General features: G+C 45.6%; 1 protein-coding gene across 1 annotated transcript; it reads left to right on the forward strand.

The window, feature by feature from the left end:
- The first annotated feature begins 8,115 nt into the window (after nucleotides 1–8,115).
- KCNJ2 (potassium inwardly rectifying channel subfamily J member 2) lies at nucleotides 8,116–10,048 on the forward strand. The gene has a single exon (XM_059998721.1). It carries the CDS (start codon nucleotides 8,116–8,118, stop codon nucleotides 9,397–9,399), a length of 1,284 nt encoding a protein of 427 aa, XP_059854704.1. The 3' UTR covers nucleotides 9,400–10,048.
- Nucleotides 10,049–15,125: the final 5,077 nt, after the last annotated feature.

A 15,125-nucleotide genomic window follows, 5' to 3' on the forward strand; every position in this document is an offset into this window, starting at 1 on the left:
ACGCATCGCTCCAAAAAAGTATATTTACCCAAGCACTGAATGTTTTGGAACACTAGAATTTTCCTACTAGGGACGTAGTGAAAAGTCTCTCTCATTAATTAAAATGCAAATTTATATTTTTCTTTATAAGGTGAAGCAATAGAGTTAATCAATGCTATCCTGAATTTACAAAGTTTCAGTTACTAACAAAATTTAATCCTTCATGTTTCCTTATTTAGCTAAATAATTAAGGTGAAAATTCTATTCAGATTGGGAAGCTGCTTATTAAAATAATCAACTTTTCTCTAATATTCTACTGCAACAAGTAAGCCTTGCTGCATAGCATTACATGGGAGGTGAAAGTGACACTGATGAGAAAGATGCCTCTTTGCCCAGATAAATACATATATTTATTTGCCCCCCTCCCATCAGCAAATTTATACAAACAACCATAATCTTGTAACTTTGCATTCATTTCTTTAAAGATTTTTCCTATCATATGAAACTTTCCTGGCCTGGGGTGTATTCAGTTTACTTAGAGTAAATTAAATTAAATTAAATTAAAGTAGAACAATTTCAATCCTAATTGCAGAGAAATGCCACCCCTTTCTGGGTGACTGGTTTTGAACTACAGCTCATTACCTGGAAATAAGAGTGTTGCCTCTCCGAATTCCTGTGGTTTGGAAAATTCTTAGCCATCTACAGATACATAGATTGAATCATAGTAGAGAAGAGAACATCTATAGATGATGAATTTCTCCCTCTTTCCATTTAGGTTTAATATGCTTTGAAGGATTAATTGGACCTCTCCCGCCTGTTCCTTAGAGGAAATCCATGAGGAAACCCATTTCAGAGGAAGCTTATTGCAGTGCAGTGAGCTGTGCCTCATCCTCTGTGCTCTGGTTACGCAGAGTCAGCCCCTCTGTCTCCAGGCTCTTTTAGCTTTAGGCTACAGCCTGGCTTTCTATACATCCATCTCTTTTGCAGAGTTGATCCAAACGGTCTATAAATAACACTCGGCTTAACACAGGTTAAATTAGACCTCCCTGGTGTGAAGCATTATTCCCACGGAGAGGACTTTAAAAGGCAAGACAGTTGGTACCAGGGCTCGGACTACTGTACTATCTCAGCACATGGAATGAAACAGCAATGCGCTTGGCTATCAGAGACACACCGCGCGCGCAACCTGTTCCAGACCCTTTGAATCTCAGCGTCTTCCTCGGTGCTAGGAAAAGTGGCCCACTTGCTAAGGCAGGATTAAGAGCGATCTGCAAAACCCAAGCGTATTTCACCAGCACCTCCTAGGGGCCGCGTGCGGGTATGAGGCTCGGAGGTGGGTCCAGGCGCAGACCCTTTCCTTGAAGTGTCAGTTTCACTCTCCCATACGCACAAATCCAGCCGGGCTGTGCCGCCCAGAATACGAGCTAGTTTGTTGAAGTAGTTCGGCGTCTCTAGGAGGCCTTTCAGAGGTTTAAATAAACTGCGCGGAAGACACATTTGATCGCTTGAGGAAATGCACATTCAACACACACACACACACACACACACACACGGATTTCAAACTTGGGGACTCCTAAATATCCTTTAAGAGCAAAGCTGCGTTATGACACCAAAGTACTCAGACACACACACACACACACACACACACACACACACACGGTTTAATCTGTAACGTTCCAGGGTCCACACCCGGTTCGCGCTGAAGCTGACGGAGCTTCTGAAAGGGTCTCTGGAAAGGGTCTACATGCTCTTGCCTGGCTGCTGGGAAGGAGGGCTGGGAGGCGCTGATGCGCGGCAGCGCTGAGTGTCTGTAGGAGTCGCCGTTCCAGAGAGTTCATTACTCTTTAATTGCTCTGATTTTAGATCAGCAGAGCGTGCCGGGCGCTGGTGCAGACAGAGATTGAGGGCGGGCCCTGCGAGAGCGAGCGAGCGGTTCACCCTTCCGAGCAGTCTAGGCGCTTTGTAAGTAATTGACCCAGAGCCGGGAGGAGGGATAGCTTCTTCTCCCAGGCAGCTGCAACCCTCGCGCGCGTCTGAATCCCGCTGGGTTCTGCGAGCCGGTCGCGGTCCCTTTCCCCGTTTAATTCGCGGCTCTTCAGCGCACCGCTGGTCCTGGGGGGGTGGGGGGTGGGGGGCGGGCGGATTCAGAGGGTGGGAGGGGGGTGAAGGGAGAAGAAGACGCGCCCCGGCTGAAAGGCTGAAATGCAAGCCTCCCCGGCTGCCACCGCTTCTCCCGGACCCTGGCACCTCGCGAGCCTCTGGGGGCGCACGCCCCGCCCCGCAGCCACAGACGACAGAAGAGGGCAAGTGTAGGGCTGGCGAAGGGGTTGAAAGCTTTGCCCAAGGGCCAGGCTGCCACGAGGCAGCCGCAAGAGCCCGGCCGCGGAGCTTCCCACCTGCTGCCGGCCGGGCCGGGCCGCAGCTTCCCCCTCCCTTGCGCGGCCGGACCGGCGGCTGGGGCGCGGTGGAGGGGGGCGGGGGCCGGACGGGAAGGAAGCGGCGGCAGGTTCTCCCCGGCGGCAGCCCCGCGGCCGCGGGCGCAGCATCCTCCCTCCCCGCGCGGTCCCCGGGGCCAGGCGCGCTGCGATTGGCCGGCGCGGCCGGGGGCGGGGCCAGGCGGGCCGGTGGCTCGCGACGCCTCAAAAGAGCCCAGGAAAGCTCAGAGCGCCCTGGAGCCCCGGCCAGCGCGCAGCCCGCCCGGCGCCGGCAAGCTGGGTCTTGGGAATGCTGGTTCGCCCTGGCTCGCTCGCTTGTACAAACTCCTGGATCTTACATGCCTCTGTAACCCCCCACTTCCACGCCATGTCCCCATGCTCCTGCGCCGGCAACAGGTAAGGGCTGCTGTGTGTTTTCTTCCCTCCTTTCCTCTCGTTGCCTGTGCGGCCCGGGGAGTGGACTCGGGCTGCCGTCCCCGACCCTCCCCTGCCCCGCCGCCCCAGAGGTGCCCAGCTGTCACTCTGCCTTAGCGCTCACCCACGCTCCGGAGTCCCAGACCATGCCTATAGAGTTTGTGCGCGCACCAGTACACCCCCAGAGCTAAAAATACTGAGACATGCTTGGAACAGTTGAGCAATAGAAACAGATTTCTCTGCAGCATCTGTTTGTGCTCATAACTTCCAATGCACCAGCTGTAGCGAGATACTGAGTTTGGAGACAAGGGCGAGGGAGCCTCTGTTCGCTCTCGCTCTAAGGGGAAAAAAAGGGGGGAGCGGGTGCGTCTAGAGTACTGGTCTCAGACTTTGGCAAACCTGGGGACGCAGCGCTAGATCTGGATCCTTGGTGTCTTCCCCCCCCCCCACCCCCGCCCCTTTGTCATTGCTTCAAGTGTAGCTTCGAGTACCAAACCCAGCGAGCGTCTCAAAGTTGCTTTGCTGGGAAAGAGAGCGGGAGCTCGCGTTGGATTTCAGCCGGAAGACAGCAAAACTTTCACATCCTATGTCACTCTCCCCTGAGCAACGTGTTATTCTTTGTAATAATAATATTAACACCGAAATTGGAAGACAGTGTGGTTTCAGGGAAGCACAGTGGTCAAACGACTTGATTCTGCAAAAGATTGCATCATAACATAGAGTCATCATGACAGTTGGAAAAAAAATCGAGATAGGAAACGGGTAGTTTATCGTCTGTGTCTGGGTAATCCTGTCAGTAGGATGGTAACTGGAGTACCTGTGAATTCTGGGGATTTTCATAAACTCAGAATTTACCTTTTAGGAAACAAGGCATTATTTGAAAACGTGTTTTGGGTATGCGAGGAGTGCATATTGCTTTGTACCACTTGTTTTCTTTTCACGTTAGTAATCGGTAGGCTGTCAGATTTCCTCTCACTAACCGCTGTTGTGTGTCTGCTGTATGTTACCTGTACACTTGCTAGCTTTTTCCTGCTCGCTTCCAACCCTGCGCCAAGTGTTTTATTTATATTTGGCATTATCCGGAAAAATCCCCAGGCTCAGGAGTAAGAGATGTTACTTTAAGGATGGTGGGAGGGGTGAGAGATGGGGTCAAGGTCATGTCACTTTACTTTCAGCCCCTCCCCCTCCCCATTTGCGAGCACTTTCTTTTGTATTATTGCTCTCCATAGGGATATTTGCTCCGAGCTCTTGTGAATGTGGCGTTAAAACACCACACACACACACACACACACACACACACACACACACACACACACACACACACACACACACACACTTGCTATTTCTACTACCTTCAGACTTTCTGGTTGTAGAATCCCCTGGTTAGCTGTAGAGTCCTTGTATGACTTTTGAGTAGAATGGGAGACTGACCATGTTTTTACCTGAGCAACCGGACTGTTTCAAGCTTTTTTCTTTTTAGTGTCTATTTTTTGTTGGCCAAAGAGGTATATTTTTCAGCCTGTGCACACGTTGAGTGAGGCTACCTGCATCGTTGGGTGTCAAAGTTATCGGGCTCACATAGACGAGTGGGTATCCCGCCTCCCTTACCGCCCCTCCCCCTCCCTTCTGTTTACTGAGCCTCTGAGAGGTTGCTTTGCTAGCCTAGAGCTCTAATAGCAACGGTGTGCCCAGAGCACACTCAGGCCGGTCTGTATGGCGTCCGCAGGGGAATAGCTGCTCTAGACACTCAGCCGACCTCTCTTTCATCCCAGGCCACTTTCTTTTACCATCCTTATTTCCTCTCCTTCCTTAGAAACTTTCTTATTTGCTCCACGCCACGACCCTATGAGGGGACCCACTTATTCTCATTTATTCTTCATGGTTACATGTTTCTGTTCTTTTATACTCCGTATTGGGAATATTTCCTTTATGGCAAAAATGCTTTGGATGCATTCCTTTACACCGTGTTGTCTCCTCGACCGTGTATGTGGGTCCACAGCTCTCTCTCCTTTAACATCTACCTTGAGAGTGAAGCCCTGAACTATTTTTTTCCGTTGCTTATGCTTCATTTTGGCTCGGCCTATAAATAGTCTTAACATGAAGAACACCACATGTAACCTCTCAGTTTCCCAGGAATACGTTCTACCTCATTGGTGACAGCCTGGGTAAAAATGATGATCTGTGTCTACCACATTTCTATCAGGCCCTTAAATACTTTAGCTGAAAACGGGGGAATTTACACATTGTTCATCAACCCAGTATCAGTTCTCCTGAGTTGTGCCCATCGAGGACTCCAATCACCTGATGTTTTCATCTATTCTTAATTAAGAACGTATCAAGACTAGAGCCCTAAAATGAAGTTACGTGAAAGCCCTATTCCTAATTAAAGTACTTTCCCAGATGCTCGTGAATCGTTGATTTTCAGTGTGAGAAGGGCAGGCAAGGAAGTTTTCTGCTCACTTGCGGCCACTCAGGCATGCGGGCAGGTTGATAGAAAAGACATTCCTCAGAGCGGAATATTAAGACAATTACCCTCTCGCACGTTGGCAGGTGTGCGAGGGTAATCGTCAGCTCCACCAGAGTCCGAATGCACATCGTGTGTGTGCGCCCATAGACACACGTAAATCTGTTTTGGAGCATACCTGCTGGAAGTGACAGAAGTTTCCATTTTGCCAAAAAAGATCCTTTTTTCCCCCTTTCCAGGCAGAAATGGTAGAATTTCTAAATGATGCTCCACATATGGAACAAATTCTGTCATTAGCAATGGAAATAAGACAATAATAGTTGCTCGATACAGGCTCTTTTCAAGATTCTAAATGTGGAAAGCTATTCGTAGGAAGCTGGTAGTGTGTGTTTTGTGGAATTCAAGCTAATGTCCTGGGGTCAAGATTTTTGGAAAGTCGTAATTCAGTCTTTAGATTTCATATGGTTGTGATGCTTTAATCTGGAAAGAGTGCAGAAATAAGTCAGGAGAAATTTGAGACTGTCTCCTCATGGGCCCTAATGGTAACTCAGATGGAAGGATTGTTTTGAATCATGAAAAGGGAATTTCTTGGTGTCAGCTTCTAAGATTCTGAAGTCACACAGAGCTCAGGGATACAAGCACTATTTAAATGAGGCCTCCGTCGCCCCCCTTCTTGGAAAATGCACCTGCATTCGGCGTCATGTTGTGATCTCTGTTTTTGTGTAGAAATGCTTGGCAACATCCTACGAGCCGAGTGAGCTGAAATCACCGTTTAAAAAAACTCTTTCCGTGTCCAGGATCTAGAACCCTGAGGAATAGGAGTCTTGTTTCTTTGGTCCAAGTACAAACTTCATGGGGAAGCAGACAAAACATTGAAGCAGGTGGAAGGCTGGGAAGGCACAGCAACTTCTTTTTATAAAGTAATTCGAAGGCACTTTCAAATCAGGCATCACTTAGGTGTCAAAAGCTGCGAAAATGTAACACACATTGCAATTTTCACAGATGACTAATCTCAGGAAAAATGTGTTGGGGCGCATTCTTGCATAATAACTTGGATAAAAAGGGAGAAGTGAAAAGACTGTAACAAGACATTTTCAAAGACAGTGCACCTTGCCTCTCTTTAAGGGGGTGCCCGAGACAGACCAATGATTTGCTCTCTTTGTTTGCAGTGGGCTTGGCTGGACGTGGTTCTGTTAAGTGCTTAATCTGAATGTGGCTTGGGGGGAGAAAGAAAAAGTGGAGTCTTCGTCATTAGGGCTTCGACAGATTTCTGATCCTGTCCATCTGTTGCTCATTGACCCCTTTAATACAGGAGAGAGATTTGGTGGTTTGAAAAGTCGAGCATCACTTTTATTTCTCAGATCTGTGCTGTATTCATTTTTTAAATTTGTATTTGGTCAACAAAACACCCTAGACTTTCTCCTAGGCTTTTGTGAGTCCAGGAAAGACGAGTTTCTTTGGAGCAAAATTGGAAAGTCAAAGTCAATGGGTGGTTTTCACCTGGGCCGGGGTGGGGAGAGATGGAGCAGGAGGAGAAAACTGAAAACTACTATTTGTTCTCATTAAGTAAAGGTGAGTGCGTTTTCCATAGGAACAGAGAGCAAGCAGCGGCACTGGAAGTGAAAAGTCAGCTGAGGGACCCTTACGATTTACTACTGCAAAGTCGTCTCTGTTTGGGAAAACGTAGACTTGGACTTCCACGAAATGAGTTCCAGCCTTATGTCAATCCGCTAAAGACCTGGTCCTTGGGCACAAAGGTGCTTACTTCCTAGCCTGTCATCACACATGACAATCCCACCTCCAGAGACTTTCAGGACTCTCATTGCTAGGCAACAGGATCTCTCTGTATCCCCCAGAGTAAACCTGTGTCTTCAAGTCAGAATCACTTGCGCTAACAGAGATGTTATCAGGCGTTTCTGCCTAGTGGCTGCTTTCAGTGTGTGAAGTGACGGAATAAGCCCAAACAGTCTCCAGAAACTGGGATCCCTTTCAGATGATTAGAAGGGCTGTCTGCTCAGTTTTATCTTTTAAACAAAATAGTCGGTGCTTTTGGATTTCAACTTGTCATCAAGGGCTCTCATATTCTCTCAACATGCACCTGCTGTTCAATTAATATTAACGTTCTGCGTTCATGCGAAATGCTCTCCTGACGTGTCCGCATTCTTAAAGCTTCATGGCAAACCTTGGAGTTAGAAAGTCTTTCTTCTGCCTAATCACCTGGGACCCCAGCAAGTAGCGAAGGCAAAGGAAGAGAATAAGAGGAGAGAGGTAGCTCTGTAAAGTAGAATATTCCAGATCGCTGGCAAAAAATAGGGGAAGGGAGACCTGAGATTTCAGCTGAAAGACTGTCACGAACAACTAACTCTTCTGTGTTTAATGACTTCATGCTTCTAAATAATATAAGAAAATATTTTCTTATCTGTCTATTTCTCTGGGGCTACAAGGAAACGAAAAACCCAGTAATTCAACGTAGAGGACATTTATCTATATCTGACCCTGTGTCTGGCTAGGAAATGTTGCCTTAGGGAGTAGACTTCATTTTTCCATGACTTCTTTTGTAACGAACGATCTCTCTCTCTCTCTCTCTCTTTTTTTTTTGGTAGGACCTGTTCTCTGGATGTCAGCTGAGTTACTAAGGTGACTCTGCACGCCAGGAGAGAGACCTTGGTAGAAAGAACCTTAAGGCTCTTGGAGACCCCCATCCCTCCTTCTTTTCTGTGTGTGTGGGTCTTCACTGAACATTCAAACCTGTTTCTCCAAAGGGTTTTGCAAAAACTCAGACTGTTTTCCAAAGCAGAAGCGCTGGCGTCCACAGCAGAAGTGATGGGCAGCGTACGCACCAACCGCTACAGCATCGTCTCTTCGGAGGAGGACGGCATGAAGCTGGCCACCCTGGCGGTGGCCAATGGCTTTGGGAACGGGAAGAGTAAAGTCCACACTCGACAGCAGTGCCGGAGCCGCTTTGTGAAGAAGGACGGCCACTGCAACGTGCAGTTCATCAACGTGGGCGAGAAGGGCCAGCGGTACCTGGCGGACATCTTCACCACGTGTGTGGACATCCGCTGGCGGTGGATGTTGGTTATCTTCTGCCTGGCTTTCGTTCTCTCCTGGCTGTTTTTCGGCTGCGTGTTTTGGTTGATAGCGCTGCTCCACGGGGACCTGGACGCATCCAAGGAGAGCAAAGCGTGCGTGTCCGAGGTCAACAGCTTCACGGCCGCTTTCCTCTTCTCCATCGAGACGCAGACCACCATAGGCTACGGCTTCCGCTGCGTCACAGACGAATGCCCCGTGGCTGTTTTCATGGTGGTCTTCCAGTCCATCGTGGGCTGCATCATTGACGCCTTTATCATTGGCGCGGTCATGGCCAAGATGGCCAAGCCCAAGAAGAGAAACGAGACCCTGGTCTTCAGCCACAACGCCGTGATCGCCATGAGGGATGGCAAGCTCTGTCTGATGTGGCGGGTGGGCAACCTTCGGAAAAGCCACCTGGTGGAAGCTCACGTGCGAGCACAGCTCCTCAAATCCAGGATTACTTCCGAAGGGGAGTACATCCCCCTGGATCAAATAGACATCAACGTCGGCTTTGACAGCGGCATTGACCGCATATTTCTGGTGTCCCCCATCACCATCGTCCACGAGATAGACGAGGACAGCCCTTTATACGATCTGAGCAAACAGGACATCGACAACGCGGACTTTGAGATTGTGGTGATACTCGAAGGCATGGTGGAAGCCACGGCCATGACCACGCAGTGCCGGAGCTCGTACCTGGCCAATGAAATCCTCTGGGGCCACCGCTACGAGCCTGTCCTCTTCGAGGAGAAGCATTACTACAAAGTAGACTATTCGAGGTTCCACAAGACTTACGAAGTACCCAACACTCCCCTTTGTAGCGCCAGGGACTTAGCGGAGAAGAAATACATCCTCTCCAGCGCTAATTCCTTTTGCTATGAAAATGAGGTTGCCCTCACAAGCAAAGAGGAAGAAGACAGTGAAAACGGGGTCCCAGAGAGCACGAGTACGGACACACCCCCTGACATAGACCTTCACAACCAGGCAAGTGTACCCCTAGAGCCCAGGCCCTTACGGCGAGAGTCGGAGATATGACTAATTCCTCCTTGGGAATAGTTACTTTGAAACGCAGTCTGTTGGTCAAAGGCCCAAAGCAGTTACGCAGACGACGGTACTGGTGAAGAGGTGGTTTGAGACAAGTGACCACGAGGGACTGAGGCTAGCACGATGCTTTCAAAGAAAGACTGTAGGCTCAGAGATGAACCTAAAGCACTAAACATGCCTGCCCCCCCGTGACCCGATGGCACATAACACGTTGTAGAATAAGTTATGGGACGTTTATGTCTTGTCTTGTGTTTTCATACCAAACTTGAACTTGCAGGCAAGCCTTGGTTGGTTGGGTATTTGACGTCTCCAGAATGCTTCTCTTTAGGGAACAAGAATGTTTTTAAATGGCATCACATTTTTAAATGTTTTCAAGGCAAGACTCTGCCTTAACTTTTGAAAAGCTGCTAACTACACGAACACACGTTGTACTGTTGCAGTGTAGTTTTTCTTGTGTGTAATTTAAAAAGTCAGTGTTGAACTTTCTCGAGAGCTCATGGTATGCGCTTCAAAGTGGCAGGTATTTGGCTGTTAGTGGCCAAAACGAGAGCCTGATTTTTTGAGGCCAGTAATTTGTTTGCTAGAATTGATTTCTCTCTCTCTCTCTCTGTCTCTCTCTGTCTCTCTCTGTCAATCTCTTTCCGGTTACATAAGGGCATTATGTAACACTAGCCAAATGGTAGCCTCTGGGTTGTCGTTATTGGTTTTTTTTTTTTTCTCCATGATGTTAATGGGTGATCTCAAATTTTAAGTTAGACTACCTGAAATAAATACCAAAGATAATGCACATTTTTGCACAGTGGAGCTTATACTAAAAAGGAAAGAAAGCCCCACGGCTGCCTTGAAGTCAAGAGACAATAACTTTGAACCTCAGCAAGACCGTGAACTGCCCTCTCCTTTTGCACCTTATTCAGAAAACAGAACATCACACACACAGTCGAGTAAGCGCCGTGCTTTACATCTCTGTTCCTTCATGTAACTTTCACGTTATAGGAGGAAGAAGACAGGGGAAGAAAAATTCACACGCACACGATATAAACATCTTTTCTTTCCTTCGAGGTGGTGCTAGCCAGGTGAACGCATACGACGTTGAGAGACGGTGATGTGCCCTTCGATTTTTTTTCTGGGTTTTTCCATGTTTTGCACATTCCAAAATTGATTCCAGAAGACAAGACCTAGGTTGAAATGAGTTGGCATCCTTGACGCTGAGCCATCCAGCTTGAAAGATCAATAGGTTTATACCCCTGTGGCTGAATTCCTTGCCCTGACAGCTGGTACATCTCCAGCTTCACTGCCTCTTCCAAAAGATGCCACGCCTGGCCTCTAGGCTGGCTCTTACGATCGGGCTGTCTGGACTGAGTCCTACAGCATCCGAGGGGGCTGGGAATGCCCAAGTGGGAAGGTGGGAAGATGCCGAAGAGCCGTTTTGACGTAGCTCATCAGCTCAAGTATTCAGGAGGGAGGGGAACATTGCCTTTTTTTTTTTTTTTTTCTAATGGTACAGAGTAGGAATTGAAAATGTCTCAGTAATGTAGGGTCAACAAGAGCCATAAAAATTCTAAGAGACTCACAAGTAAAGGAGATAATGATCTAAAAGGGTCCTTTCCCCCTGACGGATGCACGCTCACGATTGAATCCGAGCTGACCCCTTCGCCCGCGGAGCCCTAGAGCAGGCTGCTCAGGGCACATTGTTTTCCAGAAGCCTCTCCCGCCTGGCTGCCTGACTTGCTAGAAACATTTTGTTTTGTCTTGTTTTCCGCTCTAGCTCAACATAATGGAACTCTCTTTTGGTTTAAAGTTCCTTATTTGTGAATTCTGGGGTTGCTGACTTTTCTTTTTAATTGGCGTCTCAAAATCAACTCTCTTACGGTATTCTATCCCTGTATGCCATTAAAAAACAGCTTGTTCTAGAATCCTGTATTTTGTAAACTGTTGTCTGTGATGGTCTATGGTTCTCGAACAGCCATATCTGAATGCAGTGCCTGCAATAATTGGACAGTCTCTGCTGTTCTCAGCCTTCAGAGTCGATGGGTTTGAACACTGTGGAGTTCTTTTCACTGAAACCAAGTTAGAGATATCAAGCAAGTGGATGTTATTTTAAGTCCAAACTTAAAGGCAGATTAGGGAAGTTGTTTAGAGAGGTGGAGGGATTGCGTGGATACAGAATTTACATTCTTCTGTAAACGGCAAATGTTCGGCCATTGACAGGATGCTGACGGTTTCAGCTGCTGCTATTTCGATATTTTTGCAAAGGAAAATAATCAAACCAAAGAGTATTCAGTGGTCTGTAAATTAAATGATGATTCAGTGGAGAATGGGGGTGACCACAGAAAAGGCACCTTCCCATCACACAGCTCTGCCACTTAAAAAGACTTGAGATATTTGAAAGGGGGTGGGTAGGGGGCAAGAATGAGGGAGGGAACTCTTGCAACTTCTTTCTGAAAAAGAGAAAAAAAAAATCTAAAATTTCTGGTGCACAGGTTTGTTTTTTTTTTTCAAGAAAATTTTGCAGAAGCTATGTTTTTAAAGTGTACATTTTATAAAGTTTATCAGATATTTTCATATTTAAAGCCAAATGTAAATAGAAGTCTGTAAAGGGAAAAAAGTTGCCATAGAAAGTATAATTTCAGTGCAGCCATTTCTGAGAGCTGGTACCTATATGCTACCGGTTAGCATGGTTTTAGCAAATATTTACCAGCCTTATAAGGTTCGTATTGCTATGTTCTTCTGTTATTTATTTCAGCATGGACTGTTGATTTGAAAGCTTTTTCTAGTTATTAGTATTTTCACAGTGACAATTTTTTTTTTCTTTTTGTCAAGAGCCAAGACACAGGTGATGCACAACGGTTTTTGTTTTTGTTTTTGCTGCATTTTACCTTCAAAACATTTGTCATTGACTGGGTTTCCTTAATTAGTGCACACATGTCATTAGAATGCAGGTTGAAGAGACTCACTGTGAATATCTGGGGTCTGTTCCGGGATCTGTGTTGGCTTCTCCGTGACAAGCAAACCCCCACTGAATTTACTTAGGAATTATTCCCTTTTAAAGAATTTTTGCCCATATCTGGATGGGCATTATATTTTTGGGAGGGGGACTAGATTCCTGGTTATCCTATTTTTAAAGAAAAGGTAGACAAAGTGAATTCTATTTTGATTATTGAGAAAGGAATAGTTTTCTATCCCTCTAAGAGTATACTTGAATCAGACATTTTAAGGATGTCACCCATAACTCTGAAACCATTTCCAAATTCCTGGTGAAAGTTTGTTTTATCTTTTTTTTTTTCAATTCTATCAATGCATTATTTCTTCCCTTCACTTCCTTTCTTCCCTGTCAACTCCCACCTCAAACCTTGATGTTTATTCAATGAGTTCTGTCCCCTAAATCACGTCACTCTTACAAAAAAATGTTGGTTCATATTTGATGGTAAGCCACTCAGTAAAGGTAAAAAGCTTGTTCTGAGAAACAGAGTGAGTGTTTTTTCACTCTGTGTCCAATAATGTTAAGGTTAAAAAAAAAAGAAAAAAAAAAGTGTTGCATAGTCACTCACTCCCAACTAGAATCCCTTTTCTAGTTATGTTGGGTTTCAGCTCTGGGGCTGCGGTGAATTGAACCATCCCGGCCTTTGACAATCGTGAGAGTTATTATTTTCCCGTTTGCTGTCTTTTTGTATCTAAAGTCTTCCTAATGTACTGCACAAACCATGGATTGTACATATTTTTATATATTATGTCTTATTTTATTATTTCTAAATAAAAAATTAAAAATTGAAAACAAAGCAGTGCAAGAATCTTTGGGCTCCCTGTATGGTCACCGTAGCATCCCTGAGATAGAAAGCAAAGGTTCCCAAACAAGAGGGCATAAACGCTGATAGTTTGGATAAATAGAACCGATCACCGAAACAGGTGAGGGGCAGATTACTCTAATCCAAGTAAGAGGAAGTCAAGCTTGTATTTTGTTTCTGGACAGAATGGCCTAGAGAGAAAAGACCGAGAAACAAACAAAACTAGCAAAACGTGTAAGGTTTAGATTTTGAGTCTCTGTGTTAACAACGGAAGTTACTCGTTATTGAGCCTAACTGGGTAGGGTTCTGGCTTTCTATTATTTCATTCCCCCAAAACCAAATCAGGTTATTATATTCTCGTGTAATAGATCAGAGTTGGCAAATATGTTCCCTAAAAGGCCAGATAGTAAATATTTCTGGCTTTGTGGAACAGTCTTTGTCAGAACTATGCAGCTCTGCCCTGGTACTACAAAATCAACCACGGAGAATACAACAGCAAATGGTGCGGCTGTCTGTCAATAAAACTTTACGTATACAAACGGCTGGAGGGCCAGATTTGGCACATGGTCTGTAATTTATTGACCTCTGTTATACAGGAAGAAACTGAGGCTGGATTTGAAAGCTAATAAATCATCGAGCGGGTATTCAAATTCAGGTTTTATGTGCTTCTAAATTTAGTTTAATCCACGAAGCTATAGAGCGTTTCAGGGTACCAAGGATCTGTGGTCTCAGAGAAAATGTCAATTCCTCCGGCAAATTTCAAATAGCTTAACTGTTTTCCACCATTGGAAACACTGAGGAAAATCCCCATCCTGAAATATGGGTTGCTCCTTAATGTTTTTCCTTTAACAAATATTTTTCTTTTAACAAAGCCCTTACTATGTTTTGAGGATGGTTCTACATTCTTTATGAGTATTGAATAATTTAATCTTAAGAGCAACCCTGTGGCTTCTGCACGATTATTATCCCTATTTAAGAAACGAGGGGACTTCCCTGGCAGTCTAGGGGTTAGGACTCTGTGCTACCACTGCAGAGGGCCCGGGTTTGATCCCTGGTTGGGAAACTAAGATCCCACAAGCCATGCAGTGTGGCCAAAAAAAAAAAAAAAAAAAAAAAAGGAAATGAGGTCACTGAGGCCCAGAGAGGTTGAGTGTCTTGTGTAAGCACACACAGCTAGTAAGTACTAGAGCTGAGCCTTAAACTGAGGCCATTTAGTTTGCAGCAACATGGATGGATCTAGAGATTATCACACTGAGTGAAGTAAGTCAGACAGAGAAAGACAAATACCATATGATATCGTTTATATGTGGAATCTAAAATATGACACAAATGAACTTAACTATGAAACACAGACTCACAGACATAGAGAACAGACTTGTGGTTGCCAAGTGGGGAGGTGGGGGAGGGATGGATTGGGAGTTTGGGGTGAGCAGATGCAAACTATTACTATATGTAGAAGGGATAAACAACACGGTCCTACTGTATAAGCACAGGGAACTGTATTCACGCTCCTGGGATAAACCATAATGGAAAAGAATATGAGAAAGAATGTATATATGTGTGTAACAGCAGAAATTAACACAATATTGTAAATCACCTATATTTCAATTAAAATAAATGGAGGCCGTTTAGCACTGGGCTGAGCTTTTTATCATTATACTACGCTTTCCATTTGGAGGCATTCTTGGGAAAAGTTTCATCATTTCGTTTCAGGCCTCTCTGCTTCTCAGTTTTTATTCTCCTTGGTGATGAAAATGCATTCTTTTTCTCCACATAGGAGACTAGACATGGCACCCACCTCCTTCATAACCTGCTCTACAATTGCTCCTTTGGTTCCTGAGGAGAGAGGACAACTCACAAAGGTAGATTAATTACGAATAAGCATCAGTGGTGGGATTTAGGTAAATTTCAAACTTCAGATTAATTTCAGTTAAC

This window comes from Delphinus delphis, chromosome 19 (assembly GCF_949987515.2).
Source record: "Delphinus delphis chromosome 19, mDelDel1.2, whole genome shotgun sequence".
Lineage (NCBI taxonomy): Eukaryota > Metazoa > Chordata > Mammalia > Artiodactyla > Delphinidae > Delphinus > Delphinus delphis.